Here is a 22,940-nt window from a genome sequence, read left to right on the forward strand (position 1 = left end):
AATGCTCCAGTGCGCCTCGCTTTGCACTCCTATCTGGGAATCACCTGTACTTGATAAATTGGTGCATCCTACAGTGTTTGTATATCGGTAGCATTGCCAAACTTGGCTGTTTGAATCTTGTGCTTGCGTTAACTTGCTACTCACTCATCCTGCCATGCAGTGACTGGGAGGTTATATTATCTCTCATAGCCTTTATTTTCCTCTCACTGTTGTTCTGTTTTAGGGCTTGGGGTTGCATGGAGGAATGAAAGGCCACCTCATCTTCTGAAGCAAACTGCCTTATATTGATGTCTGTACTTGTGCATGAGAAGAAATGGACTGAGAGTCAGTCCTGGAACTTGTCTTTCTGTTTTTCATATTCTGTTTAAATTATTGCAAAGAAACCCAAAGTTCTCATTAGAATAACTACACCTCTGTCTGCAATTTAGGCATAAAGTGGGATGTGAACTCTAAACTGTCTTGGTCATGCCCTCATCAACTTCTCACAAGCTGATATCAGGGCAAACAATATAGTATGAACAGAAAGGAGAAATCCTGAGTTAGCAGTAGGACACATAATCCTGATCTCTTTATACTGTGCAGCTTGTCATCACCTCATTGTCTAATGAAACATAGCAGTATTGTAACTCTTCATCAAACTGAATAAGCAGAACTTGCTATGAATATTTAAATTATCACAGCTAACTAGAAAGATGGTTTCCTTGGTGCTCATGCTGTTTCGGAGGACACTAAGGACACTAAGAGATTAAAGAGATGCAAAGAAGAGGATAAGAGTTAGAGGCAAAAAGGACAGCACAAAAGTCTAGTAAGAACTTTGTTTTTCCTAGTTTTACACATGGGTGAATGTAGGTGAATAGCTATATGTGAATAGTTATCCTTACAGGTCTTGTGTATTCATATCAGAAGCTCCCAGAGACAGCTTTCTCCCCTGCTTTGCATAGGAGTCAGTGCAATGGCACTGACAAAACAAGTAACATTTTCTTGAAATACTGGAGATAGCACACATAATAGGTTTCTCTTCAGGATGTTAGAATGTTTCAAAATTTTCCCTGCAATCATCTGCAATAAAGTCTATTTCATATAACTTCAAACTCCACTCAGCACATAAGGTACATTATCTTATATTGAAAAAAGATGGCAACCCTTCACCCTGCAAAACAGAATGGAGTCACGCTGTCCATGTAATCGTTCCTATTCTTTCCTTTGCTTCTTGGGGGTGTGGTAGAAAGGAAATCCTAATTTCCTGTCTTGATGATACATTTCATTTATGTTTAAATTATATCTCAAAAGCCAGAGTTGCTGTAGACGATGGAAATGAAGAGAAAGGGCACTGTTCCAATTTTAAAAAGCTATTACCTGTCCACACGTACAGTATCTTTCCCTGCAGGTTATAAATCACATACTTGCTCTGAAAGTTCTTATTTCCTGCTATGTTTTTCACTCTATCCAGAACATCATTTAAGAAATAAAGCAGTAGTATATACATTTGAGAAAAATAAGATGAATGATATTAGCTGGACAACACCACGATGGAGAATTGTCACTCATCTCTAGAACCGCCCAGCAGTGGTTTGTCACACAGATGGATGCAACAGCGGTTCACTGGACAAATACACTTCTGTGTATTTGGGGTAAAAGGAAGTCTGTTTTAGGGATGCTGCTTCAGTATTTGCATTGTGAGATAATGCAGTAATGGGATTGGTCCACACCCACTAGGACAGCATTGAGTAGTGCACTGTAGATGCCCCAGCATCACTGTGGTTGTTCACTTACTGTCATCATGCCATCGAGGAGGCCAGTCTCTGGCTTCGGTGGCGCCTGTAGACGCTCCATTGACCATTTCTCAATGACTGATGAAACCTGGGGGTTCTCCACATTGAGCAGGCGAAATCCTGTCATATTTACTCCGCTGTATCTGTAGGGTTCCAGGTCTAATGCAAATAGATCCTAAATCACCATTAAGAAAACAAACAAAATCAGATGTAGTATTTTCAAAGCAAAATGTTCAGAAGGTACAATTAGGCTAAAATTGTATTTGATTTTCAATCCAAAACTCAACTGCTGGGTTGGTTTTTTTCCCTGTGAGTGCTCTGTTTGACCTCAAAGCCTAGTCATGACTGCTTCAGTTATAAATCTGAACAAACCAAAGCTGTCTGAAATTTATGACAAACCACATATCTGCTTTGTTGGAATGTAAAAATCAGTTCCCCACAACAACATTTTGCAACCAACCTTTAGAGCAGTATCTATTTTTAATTTATAGTAGTCTTCTAACAGTGTTACAGCACTGACAAACCAACATGAGGAATTAGCTGGCCAGTATCAAGCTTATATCTCAACTCAGGGAAAGAAAACTACAAGAGATGTGGAGAGCAATACACTTTCACTATTTATGAATCCTATTTTCCTCCTGCCTTGACTCCTTCAGGTGACTTGCTGCCAGTACATCTAATGGACGTGTCAGGCCAGTGTACAGTAAGTCCATATGCTTCAGTGCTCAGCATTTACAGGGCAGGAAAACAATGGATATTCTAAATGATATAATGCTGTGGCACACTCCACAGCTATATTTAACAGGCAGAGGAAATATGATAACTGCTTTTCAAAGCCTGAAGGCTGTTTTTCAGAACAATTTTTTTGCTGATCCCGGCAGGTCAGTAAAATGACAAATGCGTTGGTCATGGTTTAATACCACAGTAACCATCAAAACGACAGAATTTACAATAGCACAATGCTGAGATACCACCAGTACTGCTTACTGTTCTGTTCCGTCTCATGCATATTGTTGGTAGTGGCTAGCATTTTATGTTATGTTATATACACTGCTATTGTATTAAACTCTCAATTTTCACATTTTCCTTCATGTTAAAATGGGTTTAGAGAGAACTATTTCAAACTACTACTTGAAGTTCCAATCAGTTAGAGAGTCTTTTCTGACTAATGAATTGACTATTGAATTCAAAACGATTTTTCATTTCCACATAAAATTTTACATGGAACGGAAATAAAGAACAAGCTGGTGCACATGAACAGATATAATCCAGCCCTCTAGGACTGTTCTAGCAATATTGATTATTTACTGTGTTTCTATTCTACAAAGCAAACTGACCTTAAGGATGGACTGAGTTGTCTTTATATATAGCATGTAAGTTAAAATAAAGGAAAATATGCTGAAATAAGTATTGATAGATTTTTACCAAAAATAAAATGCATGTTTGGGTTTTTTTACTATAAAATTTCCCAAGTGATTTTATACAGACGTGATTTTGTGTTTTTATGAGTACATTAAACATTTTATCAATGATGCACACTGCTCACAGCGCTTGACCTCAGCTCCACTGCAAAGCTACTCATTCATTATTTTGTTTCACTCTGATCCACCTCTATCAATGACTCCTCCTTAAACACAGCATTGCAATTAATTTTTGTTGTATTACAGTGTTAGCCAGCCCCGCAGATACTGCAAAACAGCTTCTTTACAAAATTGTAACTCCTGATATTACTAAGGAGTGTTAGTACTCGTTCTCCATGGGTTTCCTTGAACAACGGCAATAAAGATTTCCTAGAAAAAGTGGAAATTTTTAGTTGTCTTTTCAACAAATTCACCCCCAGATATTTAGTGTTCCTTACCAGTGTTGTAAAAAAGTAGTGGTAGTATTCGGTCATCATTCCCATGGAGAGAATCTGTTGAAAGAGTTTGAAAGATGAATGTACTTTGCACAGGATGCTTTCAGTGTACTGCACTGTCTTTTGAAAAGCATGGGTTAATCTGGAACAATACACTACAGGTTATGAAAACTTGATTACAATAAAATTGACATTTTTCTTCAGGATGAAAAAAACATCATCTTGTATTTAAATTACTTTTATATCACCTCTGCTCAGGAAAGAGATTAAAGATTGCAAAACTTCTAGAACAAGAAAAATGACTAGAGAAGATGAGGAGCTGATTTTTTTAAAAGTGAAATGCTTTAATCTGCAGTTTAGAAGTGACACGAAGGAATTCACTGGCAGACAATGGCATTTGTAGGGATAGGTGTTTGGTTGTTTGGTTTTTTTTAATTCTCAATTACCATGTGAGAATAAGACACTCGGTGAGTGCTCACTGAAGTAAACCAGAAAAACAAAAAGAAGAAAGCTTCTCTAAATGCCTTTTGTTCCACATGGGGGATGCAGGTCTGCAGGAGGTTGTCAAAACAATGGATGTGAAAAGATTTCTGGTCTGGATTAGTTTTCCAGAGTCAGACATTTTGTAGGTCTAGAAGATAAGGATGGCATTTGGATGCATAAAGAATTTTTTTTTATGTCCCAGCCTTCACATTGCAGGAAACTTCAAGAGGGATGTGGTTTTTTCCCTCAGCCCCTTTCCAAAAATCATTGGGAATCCTTACATAAAACACCCCTGATGGTGTATAACAGGATGCTCTACAGTTTCAGCCCAGCATCACCTACACTTGTCGCTGCATCCACGCATGCTATTACCATGATGCAAGCATTGTGCCCTCTTTGGAATCTTATGAAGGAGAGGAAAAAATATGAGCTAGAAAACTAATGAAGAATTCATTATCATGACAGTAACACAGACAAAGGTTAAATGTTATTCAGTCTTGATCACAGTAACGTAAGCATCTGCTATTAATAGTATTTTAGGACACTAAAATAGTGTGATTTGGCTTGCCAAAATTCTCTTTCATGGCAAAAGCCTCTGAAAATCAGTTGTGTGATTATTTATGGCAATTTCTTACGCACAGAAAAAAGGAAAGAATCTGAACTTTCTAAGCTGTGGTAGATAATAAAAACAGCTCGGTGTTAATCACAAACAACTAATCCATTTCCAGTCACTAAAAATCAAGCCAGAAGGCAAGTAGTTTATTGAAATGCTCCACTGAATTTACATGTCAAAATTGCCTTTTTTATTTATTATTTTATGAATCCGCTTCTATTCAATTTCTGAGGGTTATTTTATTACCTGTAGCAATAAGCAATCTAACAATCATGGAGACTGATGTTCCTTCCCTATTTACGCACAGAAAATGATATATGGTAGCATCAGTGGGAACTTCTGCATGCTGTGTTTCCCAGCTGACCTGGCTGGACTTGGCTCTGCTCCCTGGAGCCATTGGTTTCCTGTGTCTGAGGTCCCTGCTATAGGAAGGAGGTGCGAGTCAGGATTTTTATAATGCAGGTCTCTTTTGAGCTGAAATTACATTGAAATAACCCAATTACTTCCAATGGGGCACAGACCAGCTTCTAGGTTACACAAATGTGGATTGAGCCCACGTAATCCTCTGCATGCCTAAATGTGTTTGGTCCTCTACAGGAAGTCTGCAGTTGGTCTGTGGTGAAGGCAAGATCATAAATAATAGATGTAAATAGGAGGATACAAATACCCAGATTTAAATTATTGATTCATTACAGTTTTAATTCTAGCTGGAGACAGAAAAGCTGACATCAATCATTGCAATTCTGTTATCAGAAGATATAAACAGCAATCTGCCTGTGTAGAAACAGTAAGACAATGGAGAAGTGGGATAATGCTAAGCCATATAATGCTTTAAAATACAACTTTACATTAACTAGACAGATACATTAATTAGAATGACTGTAAAGTGTGTAGCCTGGATGTTTGGGAAGCATTACCTACCTGTGCTGCTGCAGCTACACTGCTACTGGGTATCCAGCTACTTAATCCAAGGTAGCCCTGTTATGCTTTCCTCACAAAGCCAAGGGCAGTAGCCTGAGAGGAGTGTTTGCCTCCTGAACACATTTTTGATTAAAACTTTTTATAAGACTATTGATTCCTAAGTAATGTGCTATAAACAGAGCTGGCAGGACCCTGTGAATAATAATGATTTCAAAAGTCATGCTACAGGATTGTCTTTGAAAACAAAACAGAACCAAAAGCCCTGAAAACCAAAGATAGTTGTGTGTAAAAAGTGAGGTTCAGTCAGCAATGTCATCTGCCATAACCAAAACATAGGTTCATGATGGAAATTGCTGGAAGGGTGCCATGGATTTGCCAGGGACTCTGCATCCAAGGGCTCCATGAGAGTTGTTTGCTGAAATTCTTCCAAAGTATTATAACAACCCAGAAAAGCTTAATCAACGTGTCTCTTTCATATTTTCTCTATTAATAATGACTCAATTGAGATATGAAGCTACAGACAGCTGGAAGAGAGCTTGTCACACACACATTACTAATGTTCTTGTTGGTTAAGGAATAAGAGTTGATGCTGGATCTGTCCCAGGTTGAACTCTGATCTGCCACTGAGCTCTGCCTTCTCACTTAGCATTGCTCCCAAGACCAGACTTAACTGGTTGCCCTCCTCTCTAACAATCATTAAGGCAATTAGTTAACAGTTATATAGCACTTAGACATTGCTGTGATGTGTAAGATCCATAGATTGACCTAAATAGGGTGCTGTTTAGTCATGAATTTTAAAGACTTTGTAATAATAACTCATTTATATTTTAGGGTAACATGGTCCCTAAGTAAAATACCCAGTAAAGGAAGATTTGATGACAGTACCAAATGCCCACTCTGGAGGACAGTATTAGGAAAACAAGAGATAAAGACAAGTTAAAGCAAAAGTAAGAGAAATGCTGATGTCATGGTGGAGACCCCAAAGCATCAATGACATGGACGTTTCTATTAGTGTAAACAGGAGAGTTGCGCTTGTGTGCTCTCAGCAGCAAGGACTTGTCTTCTGCTCTGTCTTTGCAGCACAGCAGATACAGGGAAAGCAGGTCTAGGAATTATCAAGAGAGAGACAATAATAAAAGCATATTAGAAGCAAAGATTTCTTTCAGGTTGGGACACCTCTGAAGTACCTGGCAAAGCAGCAGCACAGGCTCTTCCCACACAGCCAGTGTCCTCACTAGAGGAAATGAGCAGAGTAGCCCACAAGAGAGAGGGAAAGGCAACAAGATTGGTTTATGTGTATATAGCTGCTCATAAGAAACTAGAATGAGATTTCATTACACATTCCTATTTAAATAACTTTGCATGTAATTATTTAAATAATTGTGCATCTGATATAAATGCCCTATTTAAATAATAACAGCTTTTACTTACTGTGGAATTTCTATGAATGTAAACTAGTGAAACGAGGCTAAAATATTCTGCATTCTCCTTGCAGATCTCCTACCCTTCCTGGCCTGTATAAAATCTGTTCTTCAGCCAGACACAGATATGGGCTGATTATAGATTATCCTGGCAAATAATATAAAGAGACTTCCTTCTCTAATTACCCGTTTCAGACCAGATGTCTGGCCCTTGTCTTTTGCAGACCTGTACTTTTAGCTGGGTGTCACAAATGGCAATGTGAATCTGAACAAGTATCAGTGGTGAAAATGTATATAAGTGGATAGAGACTGGATGAAAATACTCTCCGTTAAGAATGTAAATCTCCTTGGGCACCCTGTTCCTGGCTTGCATCATATCCCAGCTCCAGCACACATTTGTCCATCTCGTGTGTGAAAAAAATCACCACCTCATCTAGAACTAGTGTCAGTCTTCCTTTGAGGCAGGCTGAAAGTAGAATGATGGTGAAGCATATTAGCAGGAACTGCATCAAACACTTTGCTTGCATTCACTTTGCATTTTCCTCACTCATGCTATTATTTAATTTCATGACCATTAAATGAATGCATTTCAGTGGCAAATTAATTAGTGACACCACCGTTTTCTGAGATCAGCAAGACACATCACAATGAATAAAAGCCCCTCTGCCTCCTTGCCTCTCCAGCGTTCAATATAAAAGGTTTATAATGTGCTTACGGTGCTTCCTTGGGCTCTATGTAGACAGCTTTACTTGGACCTGACTTTAATCCCTGGAGATCTGCATCGCAGTCAGTCACAGCAGCGGTTGAGCTGGAGCAGTATAGAGTTCCTCTAACATGGACATGAGCCATGTAAAGAAAAAAGATGTATTCTGTAAATACTTTGCTAGAACTGGAGTTTAGCTGGAAGCAAGGGCCATAGCAATAGGGCAGGACAAATGTGTTGGCCCAGGGTCCCAGTCACCTGTGGTTGGCTCCTTCTGGTTCCAGAAGAGATCCCAGGGAGCTAGGGCAGCAGCATTACCTTTGAAACTCCAGCACGGACATTGTCTCACAGTACCAAGACTGAAAGCACTCTTCCAGTTTGAAAGTCTGCTTGCATAAGCACTACCCAGTGAATCTTCCAAGGAAGCAAAGAACAACTACATGTGCAAGATGTAGCATGGATGGCACTGCACTACACCTGTGGAACTAGTTTAGTTTTCATCTAGACAGCACCGCTAAGAAGAACAGAGAAGCAGAGGTCTTGGCATAGGGCAGCTCTGATGTTACACAGCAAGGATCCCAAAAGACTGTACTCTGATTTATAGACAGTGCTGCTGTATCTTCGAATCTCAGAATAAAGTTTCCAAGGCAATGGCCACATTTACTTCTATAGAAACCCACATTTAGATTTGGGAACTGAAGCACATTGCCAAATTTCAGGATGAATTACTGCTGTCACATCATTTCTGTGCCTATGGTCTTTACTGGTGTCTTAACCCATGCATGCCCTAGGGACCAATGGGTCATCATCATTTCATCATTTGATGTCACTCAGCAGTAACCAGGTGATCAGAAGAGGATGCTCCCCTGTCAACAATCCCTTTATAAAATCAATAAGAGAGAGGAGGACCAGTGAGGTGACTCTGCTTCTACTTCTCATCCTGGGACTTGGGGACATCTAGGGGGATCTGCCACTGGTATTTCTCCAGCAACAGTGAGGACAGAGCTAATCCTGCCTTTTCTTAGCAGAGAGTGGGCTACAGCCTACATGTCAAGTTACTAGAAGGAGCATACTCAGGAACTGAAGTTTTATATTCTCACATTTGTTATTGTACCTGGAATGTATACAATGGTGACACACAGTTTTCATACTTCTGTAGAAACTGGATTAATTATTTTACTTTTTGACTGTCCCATACTAAAAGTGAATATAGAAGTCTTCATAAAATGCTCTATGAGTATCCTAAACTTAATTAAATGTACAGTACATTTCATAAAAAATTATTTTAGAGGTGTGGAGGAAGGAGTAGATACGTTAAGGTTAGTAGCAACATAATGTATGAGAGATGAGTTTGCCTAGTAGTAAAATCTATGTCAACTATTGATGTGTTAGCAGAATAAATTGAACTATAACAACTGAACCTCTTGAACTAAGGTTCTCATGCAAAAAGGCAAGTTCAGACTAAATACAGTATGTGCAGGATATATTGGAAGATTTGTGCATAAAACATATTGCAATTTGTGATAGCTACATTTAACTGGCTTGTGGGATTCCATACGTAGCCTAGACAGAGCACCAAATCTCTGTCCACAAAACAATTCAGTTAAATGTTGTAACAAACAGATTTTTCCCGAAGAAAGTGTTTCCAACTTCCTTGAGTACGTGACTCAACCCTGCTGGTCTTAGGCAAGTTTGAAGGGTGTCTTATTATCTCACACTCTTTTAGGGATGTCTTTTTTTTTTTTTGGAAAGGAGAGAGATGCTAGGCACCCTCAGAGCAGAACAGGTGCTGCTGAAGTCAAACAGGGAGGGTCCTACAGAGCTTAGGCAGATCACAGTTTTACCCTAAGCTGCACTTAGCTCCCGCTTTTGGCATCTAATTCTCTACTAGATCTCGCTCCTCATCAGATGTTTTGGTCAGTCTTCATGGGCTTTAAAGCTTCAGCAGCCAAGGATTTCAAGTATACTGTGAAGTGGCAGACCAGCTGCAACTTTTTCCATCAGCTCTGCTGATGCAGTACACCTTACTTGAAAACCCTGCTAGCATAACCTCCCAGTTCACGTAATCTTGGAATATCTTGATCCTTGTGGTGCTGGTCACTTTGGGCAGTGGAGCTGCTGATTTGGGTGGTTACCTGGAATGGGCAACAGACCTGGAAAACTCCCTTAGTCAATATGCACCGGGCACATGAGGTTACCAGCCCTCGTTGGGGAATATGGAGAGAAAATTCAAAGTGACTATTGGAAAAGACAGCAATTAATAATTACAATTTCCTGTTACTCCTTCCAGATCTGGGTGATCTTCCAGATCAGGCCTCATTAAGCTGGTTGGGGACTGTGAAAGCCTGGGCTCTCTGCAACACGTCAGAGAGAAGGGGAAATGTGGGAGTTTGGGGAACAGGCTATTCAGCAGTGTGCAGGCTTTGTATTTTGTTTAAATTAAGTTATTGATTTGCCTGTTCTTCTTGTGCTCAAGGAAGAAGTGTGGCTCAATGGCATTTTAGTTGAAGCTATAAATAAGCAAAGGATACTCTCATTAAAGAGAAGAAATCTGTCTTTTGTGCTGTTCTGTAAACAATAAGTTGAAGAAGGCAAGTGAAGAGGTCACCTCCCTAAGTTCCACAGCCCGGTAACACACCTAGGTCAGGTAGCTCCACATTCCCAAAACCAGCTCCATATGCTGACTCTCTCAGGATGTAATTTTGGATGTGCTAAATCTTTCGGTCTCAGAAAGAGCTTTTGGTATCCCTTTCCCTCCCGTCCTGGGAAACAAGCCATGCCACAGCCAGTGCCCCTGAGTGCTGGTGCAAGCAGCCCCTGATTGCAGAGCCATTGCTGCTGCTGCCAACACCAGTGGCATGGGCGCCGCTGGAAGAAGGGCAGCAGCTTTTCTGCCTTGCCTGTGCCTCCAGCTCAGAGACGGGCTGCCAGCAGAAATGCTGCTGGCGGAGTGTCCCCCAGCATAGGTGAGGCTTTGAGGAGGTGAAGGATGCTGCCCACCTTGGCTGTGGGTTGTCTAAAGGAGACGGAGCAGCTCCTGGTACAGAGAAGCCTGGAGGGGTGAAATGCAGACTGTTGTCCAAAGCCTTTTGTGGGGGAACCTGAACAGGCTTGAAGTGTGAGCAGGACATGGGAGCTGAGCATGAGCAATGGTGGGGATGTACCTGTGTGACCCTGCTGCAGTTTTAATCTGTAAAATACCTTCCCCACCCTAACCTGCTACAAATCTCCACTTCCCTTATTTATCTTCTCCTGCATGGGCTACTAAACATGTACTACATTACTGCAAATATAGTAGGCAGACAATAAATTGTTGCTTTGGGGACAGGTTTAGGTGACTGCAGGCTCTGATTCCTACTCCAGTTAGAAATCATATGTAATTTAACAATTGATAATGCACTTTTCCCATAATATCTGTTGGATCCTTTATAAAGTCAAAAACATTCTCTGCTAATGTTTCAGGAAATTCTTAAAATAATTTCTATACTATTCTCTTTAATACCTTGTATTCTTTCAGTGTAAAATTATATAGGGGTTTCTGTGTGCAGTGATTAGAATGTGAACCATGGATCTTTGTGTAGCTAACCTACAATTAGATGAGTCCCACGTGAATTCAGAGCCCTCCTCACCTTCCCATTTCACAGCTGCCTTTGACAGTGAGGAACTTCAACACCTGAGTCACTGCTGCCAGCATCTAGATTAAGCCACAGAACTATCTATCTCACATAAAAGCCATTTTCCCTTTCTTTCTAGCCGATATTTATGTGTTTTCCTTTCCTGCAGCTCTGACCCACAGGTGTACCTCTCTTAATTTTCCTGTTTTCTTCCACATTGCCACTTACCATCCTTCTCTGAGTTCTTAAGGCATTGGAAAGCATTATTTGTATCTGCAGCCTGTCAGTTGTCTCCCTGATCCATTTCCCACACAAACCATTCTACTACTTTGCCCTGTCTTAGTGCATCTTTTAGCACTTCTTCTTCTTCTTTTGACACTAAGGTTATTTTTCCTTTTTTTTTTCCCCCATACTTAACCTGGTATTTTTGAAGCTCTGGGCCTCCTGCAGTGTGCCAGACATCTGCACTTTCTTCTTGCAGATCCTTGAAAATTCATGTTGTCAGTTTAACTTTTCCCCCACAAATATAATTTTGGAGCAGCTTGTTCCTGCTGTCAGGTTTTAATGCTTTTGGATAGCCCTGGAGGGAGCAAAGTGAGGGGACAGCAGCTCTCCTGTCCACACCTCCTTCCCAAAGTACACCCTTCCCTTGCTTTTACATTCCCAATGCCATACCTGCATCTGGCTCTGTTGTAGCTTAAATATATAACTTGCACTGAGAAAACCTTAAAGCTCTGTACAGGCCAACATTTCTGACAGCAATAAATCTAACTTTACCAGCTCATGGGAGCTTGTGTGCTGCTCTCAGCTGTGTTGCATCTGATTTAGGACACCATCCTGCACATCTGTATTCACAAGACCAAGATTCTCCAGTCTGAAGAGGATGGTTTCAGGCTCCACAGGCTAATGCAACCAGTAAATTGTCCTACTTACTTTGATAAAGAACACTACTCTGCATAACTTACATATTTCAGCAAAACATTCTGGGATGGAAGCACAGGTTTTAACCTTTATTGGACAGCCCATATCTGTATACGTAGATCAATGAAACCTCTCTGATGGTCTTCTGGGATCAATGTTTCCCATTAGATGGACTGACAGTAAAATCAAAACCCACTCATACCTACAACTGCAGCAAAATGGGAAATGTCATTCACAATGTCTTAATTCATTTGGCATTATTGTCTATAGGCCAATGAATAGCAGGAGCCAGAGGTTTAGACCTTGATCGTCTAGAAATATATCATAAGTGACAACAGTAAATTCTAAAATACACCACTCTTTGTGTGCCCCTGGTAACATCCCAGGCCATTAACATCAGGCTTTGTGGCATTTGTCCTTGCCTTGTGTGACTGTCCAGCTCTCACACTTAGGTCAGGGCTGTATCAACGCATGCACAATAGGCTCTCTATCTGTTTTAAAGTATACATTTTTCTTCTGATACTCTCTCCATTCCATCTTCTTGCTGTAGCAGAGTTTAAAATGTAATGAGGTAGTGCTAGAAGACCACATCTTGCTTTGTTACAGGGATATGAATGAAGAGTTATGCTCCTGTCTGCAGTGGATTAATGCTCTGTTGTTACTGTAGCCAGCGCTGAAGCTGATGTGCAGACTCTGTGGAGGCAATAGCCTGACATGAGATGCTCCCTAAGCACTCCAAAATGAGCTCTTTCTCGTTTTTTGGGGGGAAGACATAAAAACTGTATTGATTAAACCAGGACAAGCTAAAATAAGTGCGACCATCTTCCAAGTCAAGCAGAACCTGAAGTTTTAAAAAGAAGTGTGAATATCCTTCTGCAGGATATCTATAGATTTCTCTTCAGACATCAATACTGCTGCTGGTCCTTAAGTCTCTGTGAAGTCCTGGAGCCCTGCTGAGCGCTCAGATACTACTGCACGTTTTGCAACTTCTGTCCCTGATATTAACAAGCTTATGGCCTAATTGGTAAATGCATTTAGTTTTAGTGTTTCCTGGAAAATGAAAACCAGAGAGGCTGACAACTTTCAGGATACAAAATGAATGTTGCACTTCACCCACTTTCTCTTACCTGCTTAAGGATTTCTGCTGCTGTTTCATGTGAGCAATCAAATATCACGTAGAACTCCTTGCCCTTCTTCATCTCCTTGAGTAAAGGCCTGGCATCTTTATTCCCAGAGGGTAGTTGGCGGATTTTGATCTTGATGTTGTATCTAGAAGGGGCTTTGATGAGTTCTTGCAGGCGAATTAGACCTGAAAAATTATATGTAATTATACAGCTAACCATTCTGTGCAATAAGTATGTATTGTCACTTAAACAGGGTCTCTTATCAGTCCCAACATACTTCACATACCCAAAGGGTAGTAGTTAGCTTCACACATGCCAGCCTCCCAACTAACGTTGTTACAGCTTTTCCTTTTCATGTTTACATTTGGCTTCAACATCTAAATATTCTGAAATGTATTTTTAATTGGCTGATTATTGAATATGTTTGTATTACTGCTATACTGCTACAGCTTATTGAAAAAAGGATATAATGCTTCTTCTTTGGCAGCTAATTATTATTTCAATATTAAATAACAAGAACACACAATTGAAGAAACCTCCTTACTAACTTTCCTACCTAATGTCAAGTATGAACAGATGAGGGGAGATAGAAGGAGAAAAATGTTTAATGGCCAGCATCTCTATTGTGGCTCACTTAGAAGGCTGTAGTTAGCCTGAGTGGTGCTTACCAACAATTATTCTTAATAGCCATCCATATGGCTCTTATTGTCCACATTTAAGCATACATTGCCATACACCAGAGGAGGAGCCTTCAATTTTTCTTATCATCAGTTTAGACATATAGAGCCTGAAGGCATAGTGACTTGCATAAGGTCACTCAGCAAGTCAGAGATCATGTAAAAAAATGAAATATTTTGAGATCCAGCTCTATGCCTGTAAACAGAACTTGATTTCTAAGACTATGCCTTTGCCTGGTACAAATTTACATGGCTTTCGTGAAGTCAATGGAGCTCAACCAGTTGAAGATTTGTCCAAGCATTAAAACACAGTGTAATTCTACTAGCTAATTCAGCACTCCTATGTAATTTGTACTGCCTCCAAAACCTAAGTAAGATAGTTAAGAGTTCTTTGAGGTGTGTGATTACACTCTCTTTCTCATTATCTATGAATGTAATTTATCCACAAAAACCTCGTGATCTCCTGCTGAGCGAAAGTAAAAGGCTGGCTTAAAAATATGCATAAAGAGAGAGATAATATGGGCAAGAAGCACTTCTTGAACAAAAATCAAACAAATTATTAATATGAAAAAGCTCATTGCTCTCCTGCTGTGAGTGAGTATATATTTGTCTTCTGTGTGAATGTCCTTGGTTGAATGGTTCAATGGTATATATAAGGCAGGGCGAAGCAACGCTATTTCTTCTGAGGTTAGCGAGTGATTGCTATGCTAAGGACTGTTGGCTTTCACTCAAGTACTGGCAATGTGTTCTGAAAAAAATAATCTTTCGCTTCTCCTGCAATGCTGGGTCTGCTCTTTGCAGCTTTTCAAGTATCAACAATCAATACACAATATTAAGCATCATGAGTATTCAGATGTAAATTACTGCACGCGCTGTGAGATTGGAGCCTGGCTGGAAGCCAGCCTGTGTATATGTGAAACAATTTGAGCTCATTATTATGAGAGTAGGGTACATGCTTCCAACACTGACTAACAAGTAGGGGAGTTTATGTAATCTGGCTGTAGAGCTGTAGCTTGGTTGTGTCATGCATTCAAGTGTTCAGCCCTTGACCACAATGCCTTGGCCACTATAGCAAACAGTGACTCTAGGAGGGAAAACTGAGATTTGGAAGGAAGACTTCAGTATCCAGGGAATCTTGCATTTCATCCACAGCCTCAGACTGAGTATTGCTTCTCTTTCCAGCAACAAAATGTACTTAAGTGCAAGTATGGTGGAGAGCAGAAGAAAAGGATTTGTCCACTGACCTCCATCTCCTTTGGAGGGAAAGGAAAATGCTCTGTGCCTAAAAATATCTACTTCAGCCACATGGGACTTGGACCTTGTGCTTCCCATCACTTCCTACTGCTACTTGAAGTAAAGGTAAACCCTAGCTACAGTGTACTGAAGAAATCAAAGCAGCAGTGAAAAGAACATCAGTTATTTTTCTGGAGAACCAGGCAAAAGTCTGGACTACAAAATAATCATTTGCCAGATCTCAAAAAGTAGATGTCAGTGAGAAAGCCTTATTAAACAGCAGCGGTCTGTCAAAGGTGGTATTAAGCCATTCAGACGTGTAGCACTCCTGTTACTCTGCATTCACTCCAAAATAATTGATTAGTAAAACGTTAGGGTTGAAAAACATATGGATGACAAAAACTGGCAGCATGGTAAACAATGCTTAAGATAAGGAGGGCAGGCACAAGTGATTTGGATCATTTGGAAACAAGAGCTTGCTCAGATGAACTCTTCATTTAACATTGCTAAGTCCAGACTCGTAACTGCATTTCCATCAATGGATGTGTCCATGCAGCAGTGAAAACAGCAACTTCAGGAGATAGGCAATAACAGCTTGGCAAACTGGCACAGTATGTGTCCTCTGCTGGAACTGGCCATGATGGCACATGGGTTTGCAGCAGTACTGTAGTGTGATGGAGATAAGCAGGATCTTCCACACTTAATTTTCAAAATAGACTGTTAACATGGACCAAGGCTAATCTCAACCTAAACAATATGGGTATGGATCATTGGAAGTTCACTGATACAGCTAAGAGTTCATTGCTTGTTTACGAATGAAGCTTCTCTTCATGTACAATTAGTCTCTAAGAAAAAAATAGCTTAACGCGTTTTTCCTTCTTGTAGTGTAACATTATCAAACAGGAGAGATTAGAAATAAAAAGAGCTTGAGCTAAATGGCATCACTCTAACTCAAAATGAGAAGCCTACTTATATTGATCAAAGTTGACCTGGTTACTTTCCTGACTTCAAGTTAATAAGATGATTGATGATAAATTTACTTTGCAAATATCTGTGCAAATGAAGTCTCTTTAATGTAAGTTATTTTTGTAGCTGAACACGTACACAACACTCAGTGTTTAGGAATGCTAATTTGATAACAGACTAGGCTGAAAAAGGCCTCTACTTGTTTATCCATGAGTATATTTTGGCATAAAGTGCTAGAAGCCCAGCAGAAATCCTGCTGAGCTAAACTATCATAATGGAAATGCAAGAAGACTGCTGCAGTAAGCCCAGCCTGACTTGCTCTTTCTTTTCCACCTCCGGCCCTCTGGTGTACTCTCTGAGTCCAGGGGGAGCAGAGTATTGGCACTGAAACCTGCCTCTTGGATCCAGGAGGAAACATATACTGCTTTTGTGCTGTCAACAGTGCAGAAAGAAATATAACATTTTTAGTCTTAAAATTGAGGTTTGGCAGGTTTTTTTAAGCAGAATTCTGTATTTTAGACATGTTTTTACAACATGATTTTAATAGGTATGCTTTTTTTTGCATACTCCCTTTAAAGGATTAGGCAGATGCCTGAGCCCATGGCTCCTCCACGTTTTTTTTTATGCCATTACCAAAGATCAATTTAAATGTTACTTGCACATCCACAGAGCTCTAGAAGGTGTTATACTTCCTTGGGCAATGGGAAGAGAAAGGGGAATGCAAGTCTCAGAATAGGGCTGACACTGAAGTGCTTAATTTGCACCAATGACCATTAATGCACAACAGGATTTTTCAGAAATGCATATGGTTCAGCTTCAACTTTGCCATAAAAAGACACTGTTGAAAGACTGTGGTGAGAGTTTGCAATGGAATAACTGTCAGTGTAAGTCTTATTTAGTTGGCTCTGTTTTCTTCATCTCTACAGATACGATGTCTCCAATAAAGTCTTTTCTGTCCCTTAGAATGCACCCTTACCTGTAACTTCATGCCTTGCAGAAACCAATCAGTTGGCAGGCCTTGTTTACCACTTTCTATGTTTTGATGAGAGAGCTATAGACCTCTCTGAGCTTTTAGTTGTTTGTTTGCACGCAAACCTTTTCTTGTGAAGCCAGATTGGAATAAATTTTGGTATGTAATCCTTCTGGACAGGAGACTCCTGAGAGCAGTTCTCTCAATGACTAGAGCAGCTAATACATTTCTCAGAAACAAACACATTATGGTCTATGGTGTCAGCTTCAGGGGTAGTAAAGCCTATGTATGCAAAGACATACAACAGTGGCTTGAACTTCCTTACAACATCAACATTCTCCCATAGTTTCTGTGTATTAATAAAAAAGTCCCAGTCTCTGATAAGTTTTTAAATCACTTATTTCCAGGAATTATTTTGCTATTTTCTTTTAAAAAAAATGTTTGACCTGTGAATAAAAAGGAACTTGTTACTGATACTGATTGTAAGTCGCTGGACAGCTATTACTATTGTGTGCCCAAGGGGGAGGTTCTTGTCACAAAGAATGAAAGATCTCTGAATTAAGAGTCCCAAGCTGTAATCATTTACATGAACTGCAACTTTCAGATGCAGTCTTTGGCACCCAGTTGACAAATGGGTTGATTGTTTCTGAGTCAGTTTCAAAGAACAAAGTAGTCTCTATGTTAAAAATGCTGCAGTTTGAACTTGTAGGTTGCAGATGCATTTCATTTTAAGATCAACCCCTCCTCAAAAGATGGAATCTCTAATCAGCCCCACACTACAATATTTATCAGTTTGAAGCTGTGGTTATTGGTTCCACAAATAGGAAGCAAAATGTGATTTAGTATTCTGGAGAAAATTGCTGTTAAGTATGCCAAATTGAACTATCACAGGCACTCTCTCACACAGAATTTATTCATATATGTACATTAATAGAAGTATACAACCTGCAGTGCACCAGTGACACTGCACTACTTACCTGTGCTGTCTTCATACACTACTGTAACTATTTTCCAATTGTAGTATAGTACAAGATCCAAAACTGCCCTGCTGATGGCTGCATAGTCTGGATAGAGGTTGATATAAAACGCATCTTTGTTATCCACTGTAGGGTGCTTCCATCGGGTCTGAATATGTGGGACTTCAAGTGCATTGCAAATGGACTGCACTGCACTGACAGAGGAGCTGTGGGAAGGTCCGAACAGAGCAGCCACACCAAGAGCGAGCTGGTCACATGCTGAGGGGGAGAGGAAGGGAGAAGAAGTAGCTATTAGTTGGCAAAAGCACATAACTTATGTGATATTTACTGGGATCATTTATTCCCCATCCATCTCCATCCTTTCAAAGTGAGAATGGGTAACCATGTTGCTCCCAAACCCATCAAGAGGTCCGCAAATGGTTCCTGAAAATGGCTTTACTAATTAGCGTTATATCCTAGAACCTGCTTGCTACAAATAAAAATCTAAACAACTTCTCTGCTCATTACCTTCAGATCACATTGATTCCTAAATTGCCTTTCTCAGAATGGCATTATCCTGGAGAAACCAGGAGCTTTCTGGCCATGGGCTTGCCAAAGGGATGTCACACGAGCTAAGTTTCATGGCAGTATGTCAGGAAGTATGTTCATGGAGTCACAACAGACACTATATGGATTCCCTCCGTGACTGGTAAGCTTCTACCAATGCAAGTTGCTTGAATTTCAGGCTACTGAAGGAATATAAACAGTAAAGGGCACTATGATTTACGGTGCTCCATAATCTGTGTTTACAAAACAAGCAGTAAAGCCTAAAGCGCTCAGTGACAACACAGGGAAATAAAGAACCAACACACACTGACATTTTAATACCTTTCCAAATCAGTCAAATGCTAGTATCAACAAAGGTTTATTTCTCCTTGTGCCTATATCTCAGCCAAAAGAATCCCTCCTGTAGGTGTCTTTTCATTTTCCTTTCCATCCCATGTTTCAGGCTAATAGACAGAAGATGAAGTAATATTCATTCCTTTTGTGCATCAGTAAAATTTAGTGCAAGTGTTTCTAATAAGGTCTTTATCAACTGGGATTAAGCCGTGCACTGAACTGCAGTGCTGTACTCTTTGTAAGGTAGTTCTTTGTGGGAAATTTAGAAATTAGAGTGATTGGATGAAATACTAAGTGTTCTGACATCCACAATGAGCTGAGATTTTTTAAATTAACATTTAGCTCTCTGATAGTAACAGAATATGACAGAAAATCAATTATTTTCTGTTTTCAGCCCACAAATAAGTGTTTTACAGGCAGGATAACATGCACAGGCTTTCAAGGTTTAATTCAGAAGCCTTCTTAAAGGATCAAAGGTTTTAATGTGCAAATTGCATAAATAATATTAATAATTCATGATGAGAAGAAATTACTACTGTCTGAATGGATTCTTGCATGTAGATTTACAAAAATATTTATAATGAACTCCCTCCTACAGATTAGATGGAGATGGTACTTTCTCAATAGTCATAGAAGAGATTCTCACTCTTCAGAGGATCTAAAATCCTATCTTAGTCCGAGTTATACTGATTATGAATCCAGTATACTTGATTTTTGATAGCATATAGTTCCAGCATATATCTGATATTTGAAAAAGAATGCAATAAAGAGGATTTAAAGCTATTTCTGAGGTTGTTTTAAAGCATTCTCCCTTTTTCCAGTCTTTAGTAGGAAACTAGAGTACCACAAGAAGAATTTAGTAATCTAGACATTTGGAAGCTGACAGCTCACCAGCATTCTAGCATGATTCATGATGTAGAGCATATTTATTTTCCAGCCTTCATTTGCCTTGTAGCACACACATCTTTTGCCCTATGGGAAGCATATCTTGTACCGTTTACAGTGACAGATGTTATAGTGAACTGCAATGCACATCTGCAAAGTCTTAACAACTTCTGGGGCTTTCTCCAGACTTGTTTGAATGAGATAGTGTGCACATCACATGATTCCAGGAACTAGATTGCTGTATATAAAATTTTAGTAAACTTCAAGGTTGCTTCCTAGAGGTAAAGAAATACACTGTGCTTCAGGAGAGTTGTGACTTTTTTTCCTCTTTCTGTTTTGGTCTGCAAGTAAGTTAGATGCAAGTACATTGAACCATAATTTTCCCTTTGAGAAAAATATAGGAATAGACAAAAAAACTCCAAACTTGCCCACTGCAATCCTTATAGGTGTTTATAACACAGAAATTTACTTCTGTCTCTAACCCTCTGAAGCATCAGTATTTCACAACAGGGAGACTACTGACCTCTGTTCTTAAAAGTACAATAGAAATAATTTGTTATGAATAATGGGTATCTGTGTGTGTGTGCTAATTATGGGTTGTGACATCCCACTGTGCTCCCTGTTAGTCTGTGATCATATTCTGGAGAATTCCAGGTGGCAAATCTATTTTTTGGAAAGAAAAATGGGTTGGACTTGCCACCTTCCATCTGGGGCTCTTAGCATGCAGACAGTATGTAGGTGTTCTAACAGAAACTAGATGACAAGTCCAAGCTTAGCTTCCTTCTTAGTTCAAGTAACTTTGAAAGATGAATTTTACGTTACTGTTCATATACACATGTTAAAAACAGAGCAAAAAGGGAGTCAAGGCTGGGGAATGGTAGTATAGAACATACGTGCTACTAACAGAGTAATTGAGATAATTACCTCTTCTTGAGGCTTCAAAACTATCAAATAGGTTAATTCTCTGGATGTCATAGGTTAATGTGGTATTAGGCATCAGTGTTCTGTTTCTATTAATGTTGGTGACTGCAAACTTGAAAGCCAATTCTTCAATATTAACAGGTTCATTTTCCACAGTTTCGAATATCCCTCCTGTTGAAACACAGATAAATGAGAAATATTATTCACCTCTTCATAACTATACATAAAAAGAGAAAAATAAATTATGAGCAATAATAATCTGAGTGTTCATAAAGGAGAACGGTTAAAATTGCTGTTAAAAGCACTACAGCAAAAGCATATTGGATCATTAGTTTTTATCAACAATGTCACTGTAGGTTAACTCAGTACTATGAATGTTGCTTAGACAAACATCTGTGAAAAATGATGCATGTTTATTATTAAGGCTTTCCAAAATAAAATTCTTAAATGCTTGTAGAAACTTCTACCAAGTTCACAACTAGTGAAAGTAGTGCTGTTCATAGGTCTTGTTCCCTCTGCTCCAATCTAATCAATGTTTAAAGATGAAACTTGGATGTGTTGGAGACGTTTTCTCAAGTGTTTCTGCAAATCTCAGCAGCACAAGATCCCCGTTCAGAAGTGACTTAGGAGTCTGAGTAGAAATGGACTGAAATTTTCCACTCAAGGTCGGTGTCTTAGTAGGGCTTTGGCTTTTTATAAACCTTAGGCAACATAACAATGTTGCCCATTTCCCAGGGAGAGGAGAGTATTTTTACTTTTTCGAAACTCATTTCTGAATGAACTGAACTTGTTGATACAGAACATAACTGAGCCACACTCTGCTCCCGCTGAATATTTCACATCTGTGCCAGTGTCGACTGATCTCTCCAGTGGTGTAGTGTCTACCAGTACCATGATGGCACTGGTTTAAAAGTCTCCTTCCAAGGACGGTGCTGGATCTAGCATAATTGTTATCAACTTCCTGTCATTCCTCTAGACTCTTCCTCAAATAACTGTTTTGAACTTTTAAACAAAGAGGAGCCCCAACATATTCTGCGCAAACCCAGCTGGGCAACTGCTCTTTGAGTGCTGCTCAATTAGTCAGGAATTATTTTCTACCTTTCAAACTGAAATTGTATATGCTTCTTGCTCCTTTTTAAAACAAATTAGGCGAACCTGAGCTTTTCTTTAACCTGGAAGCAAGTATTCCAGAAGAGGACCTGTAAATAACGAATCTGAAATTTGGAAGCATGCTGAACGTTTTGGCATATACTCTGAGATGGGGAAGGTGGCTGTGTTTCAAGTCAACAGGCTGTCCCACTTATACGGGGATGTCTACTCCCTCTAGCCTCTAGAGACTTTATTATGCCAACAACACATTCAGACTGTCTAGGAGCACTGGGATTTGATGAATGCATAACAAACACAGCTAATTTGAAAAAAAATAGCTCCTTTAAACTGCAATCTCCAGTTTCAGTACTTGATTTTGCAAGTATAATTTACTCATTTAGTGCAAGTCACTAGAGAATACTTTGGATTTTTCAGTTACATATTTTTGCATTTCCCCATGTGAAATTTGAGACCTAGATATCGCTTTATATTTTCAGAGCCTCAGAATGTATTCAGCAAATGCGCTGCAATCTTTTGCAATTTTGATGTTACTAGTATAGGAATAGTGCAGTCATTAGCTGACAATCAGGAAATGGGAACACAGTGGAATTAAAACCTGTTTTGAATTTTAACTCAACAATGAAAACACTAGAGGCTATCAAGCCCAAGCTGGCAATGCAATCTCTAGCTACTCTTGAATACACAACGTTATATTATCTCTCAAAGCCATATATAACAATACCTTAACATGACTTAAGCAGTTTTGCCAACTTAAGAAATTTTCTTGCTTCCTATATGTATTTCTCATTTACTATATGCATGTGTTAGAACCTTAAAGACTTTATGATTTTTTTTTCCCCTCCATCATAAAACATACAAATAATTACAGGAGAATATGACATACAGAAATAGCTGG

At 39.4% G+C, this 22,940-nt stretch overlaps 1 protein-coding gene across 1 annotated transcript in view; it reads right to left on the minus strand.

Moving 5' to 3' along the window:
* Positions 1-21,829, minus strand: part of GRIK1 (glutamate receptor, ionotropic, kainate 1) — a 75,359-nt gene extending 53,530 nt beyond the window's left edge. The window contains exons 1-6 of the mRNA XM_010189141.1: positions 21,691-21,829; positions 20,939-21,106; positions 18,251-18,508; positions 13,431-13,612; positions 3,631-3,684; positions 1,774-1,947 (exon numbers count right to left, since the gene is read on the minus strand). Coding sequence (XP_010187443.1) covers positions 1,774-1,947; positions 3,631-3,684; positions 13,431-13,612; positions 18,251-18,508; positions 20,939-21,106; positions 21,691-21,829 — 975 coding nt within the window. The remainder of the gene's footprint in view (positions 1-1,773; positions 1,948-3,630; positions 3,685-13,430; positions 13,613-18,250; positions 18,509-20,938; positions 21,107-21,690) is intronic.
* Positions 21,830-22,940: the final 1,111 nt, after the last annotated feature.

The sequence above is a fragment of the Mesitornis unicolor genome, unplaced genomic scaffold (genome assembly GCF_000695765.1).
Source record: "Mesitornis unicolor isolate BGI_N332 unplaced genomic scaffold, ASM69576v1 scaffold6380, whole genome shotgun sequence".
In the NCBI taxonomy this organism is placed as follows: domain Eukaryota; kingdom Metazoa; phylum Chordata; class Aves; order Mesitornithiformes; family Mesitornithidae; genus Mesitornis; species Mesitornis unicolor.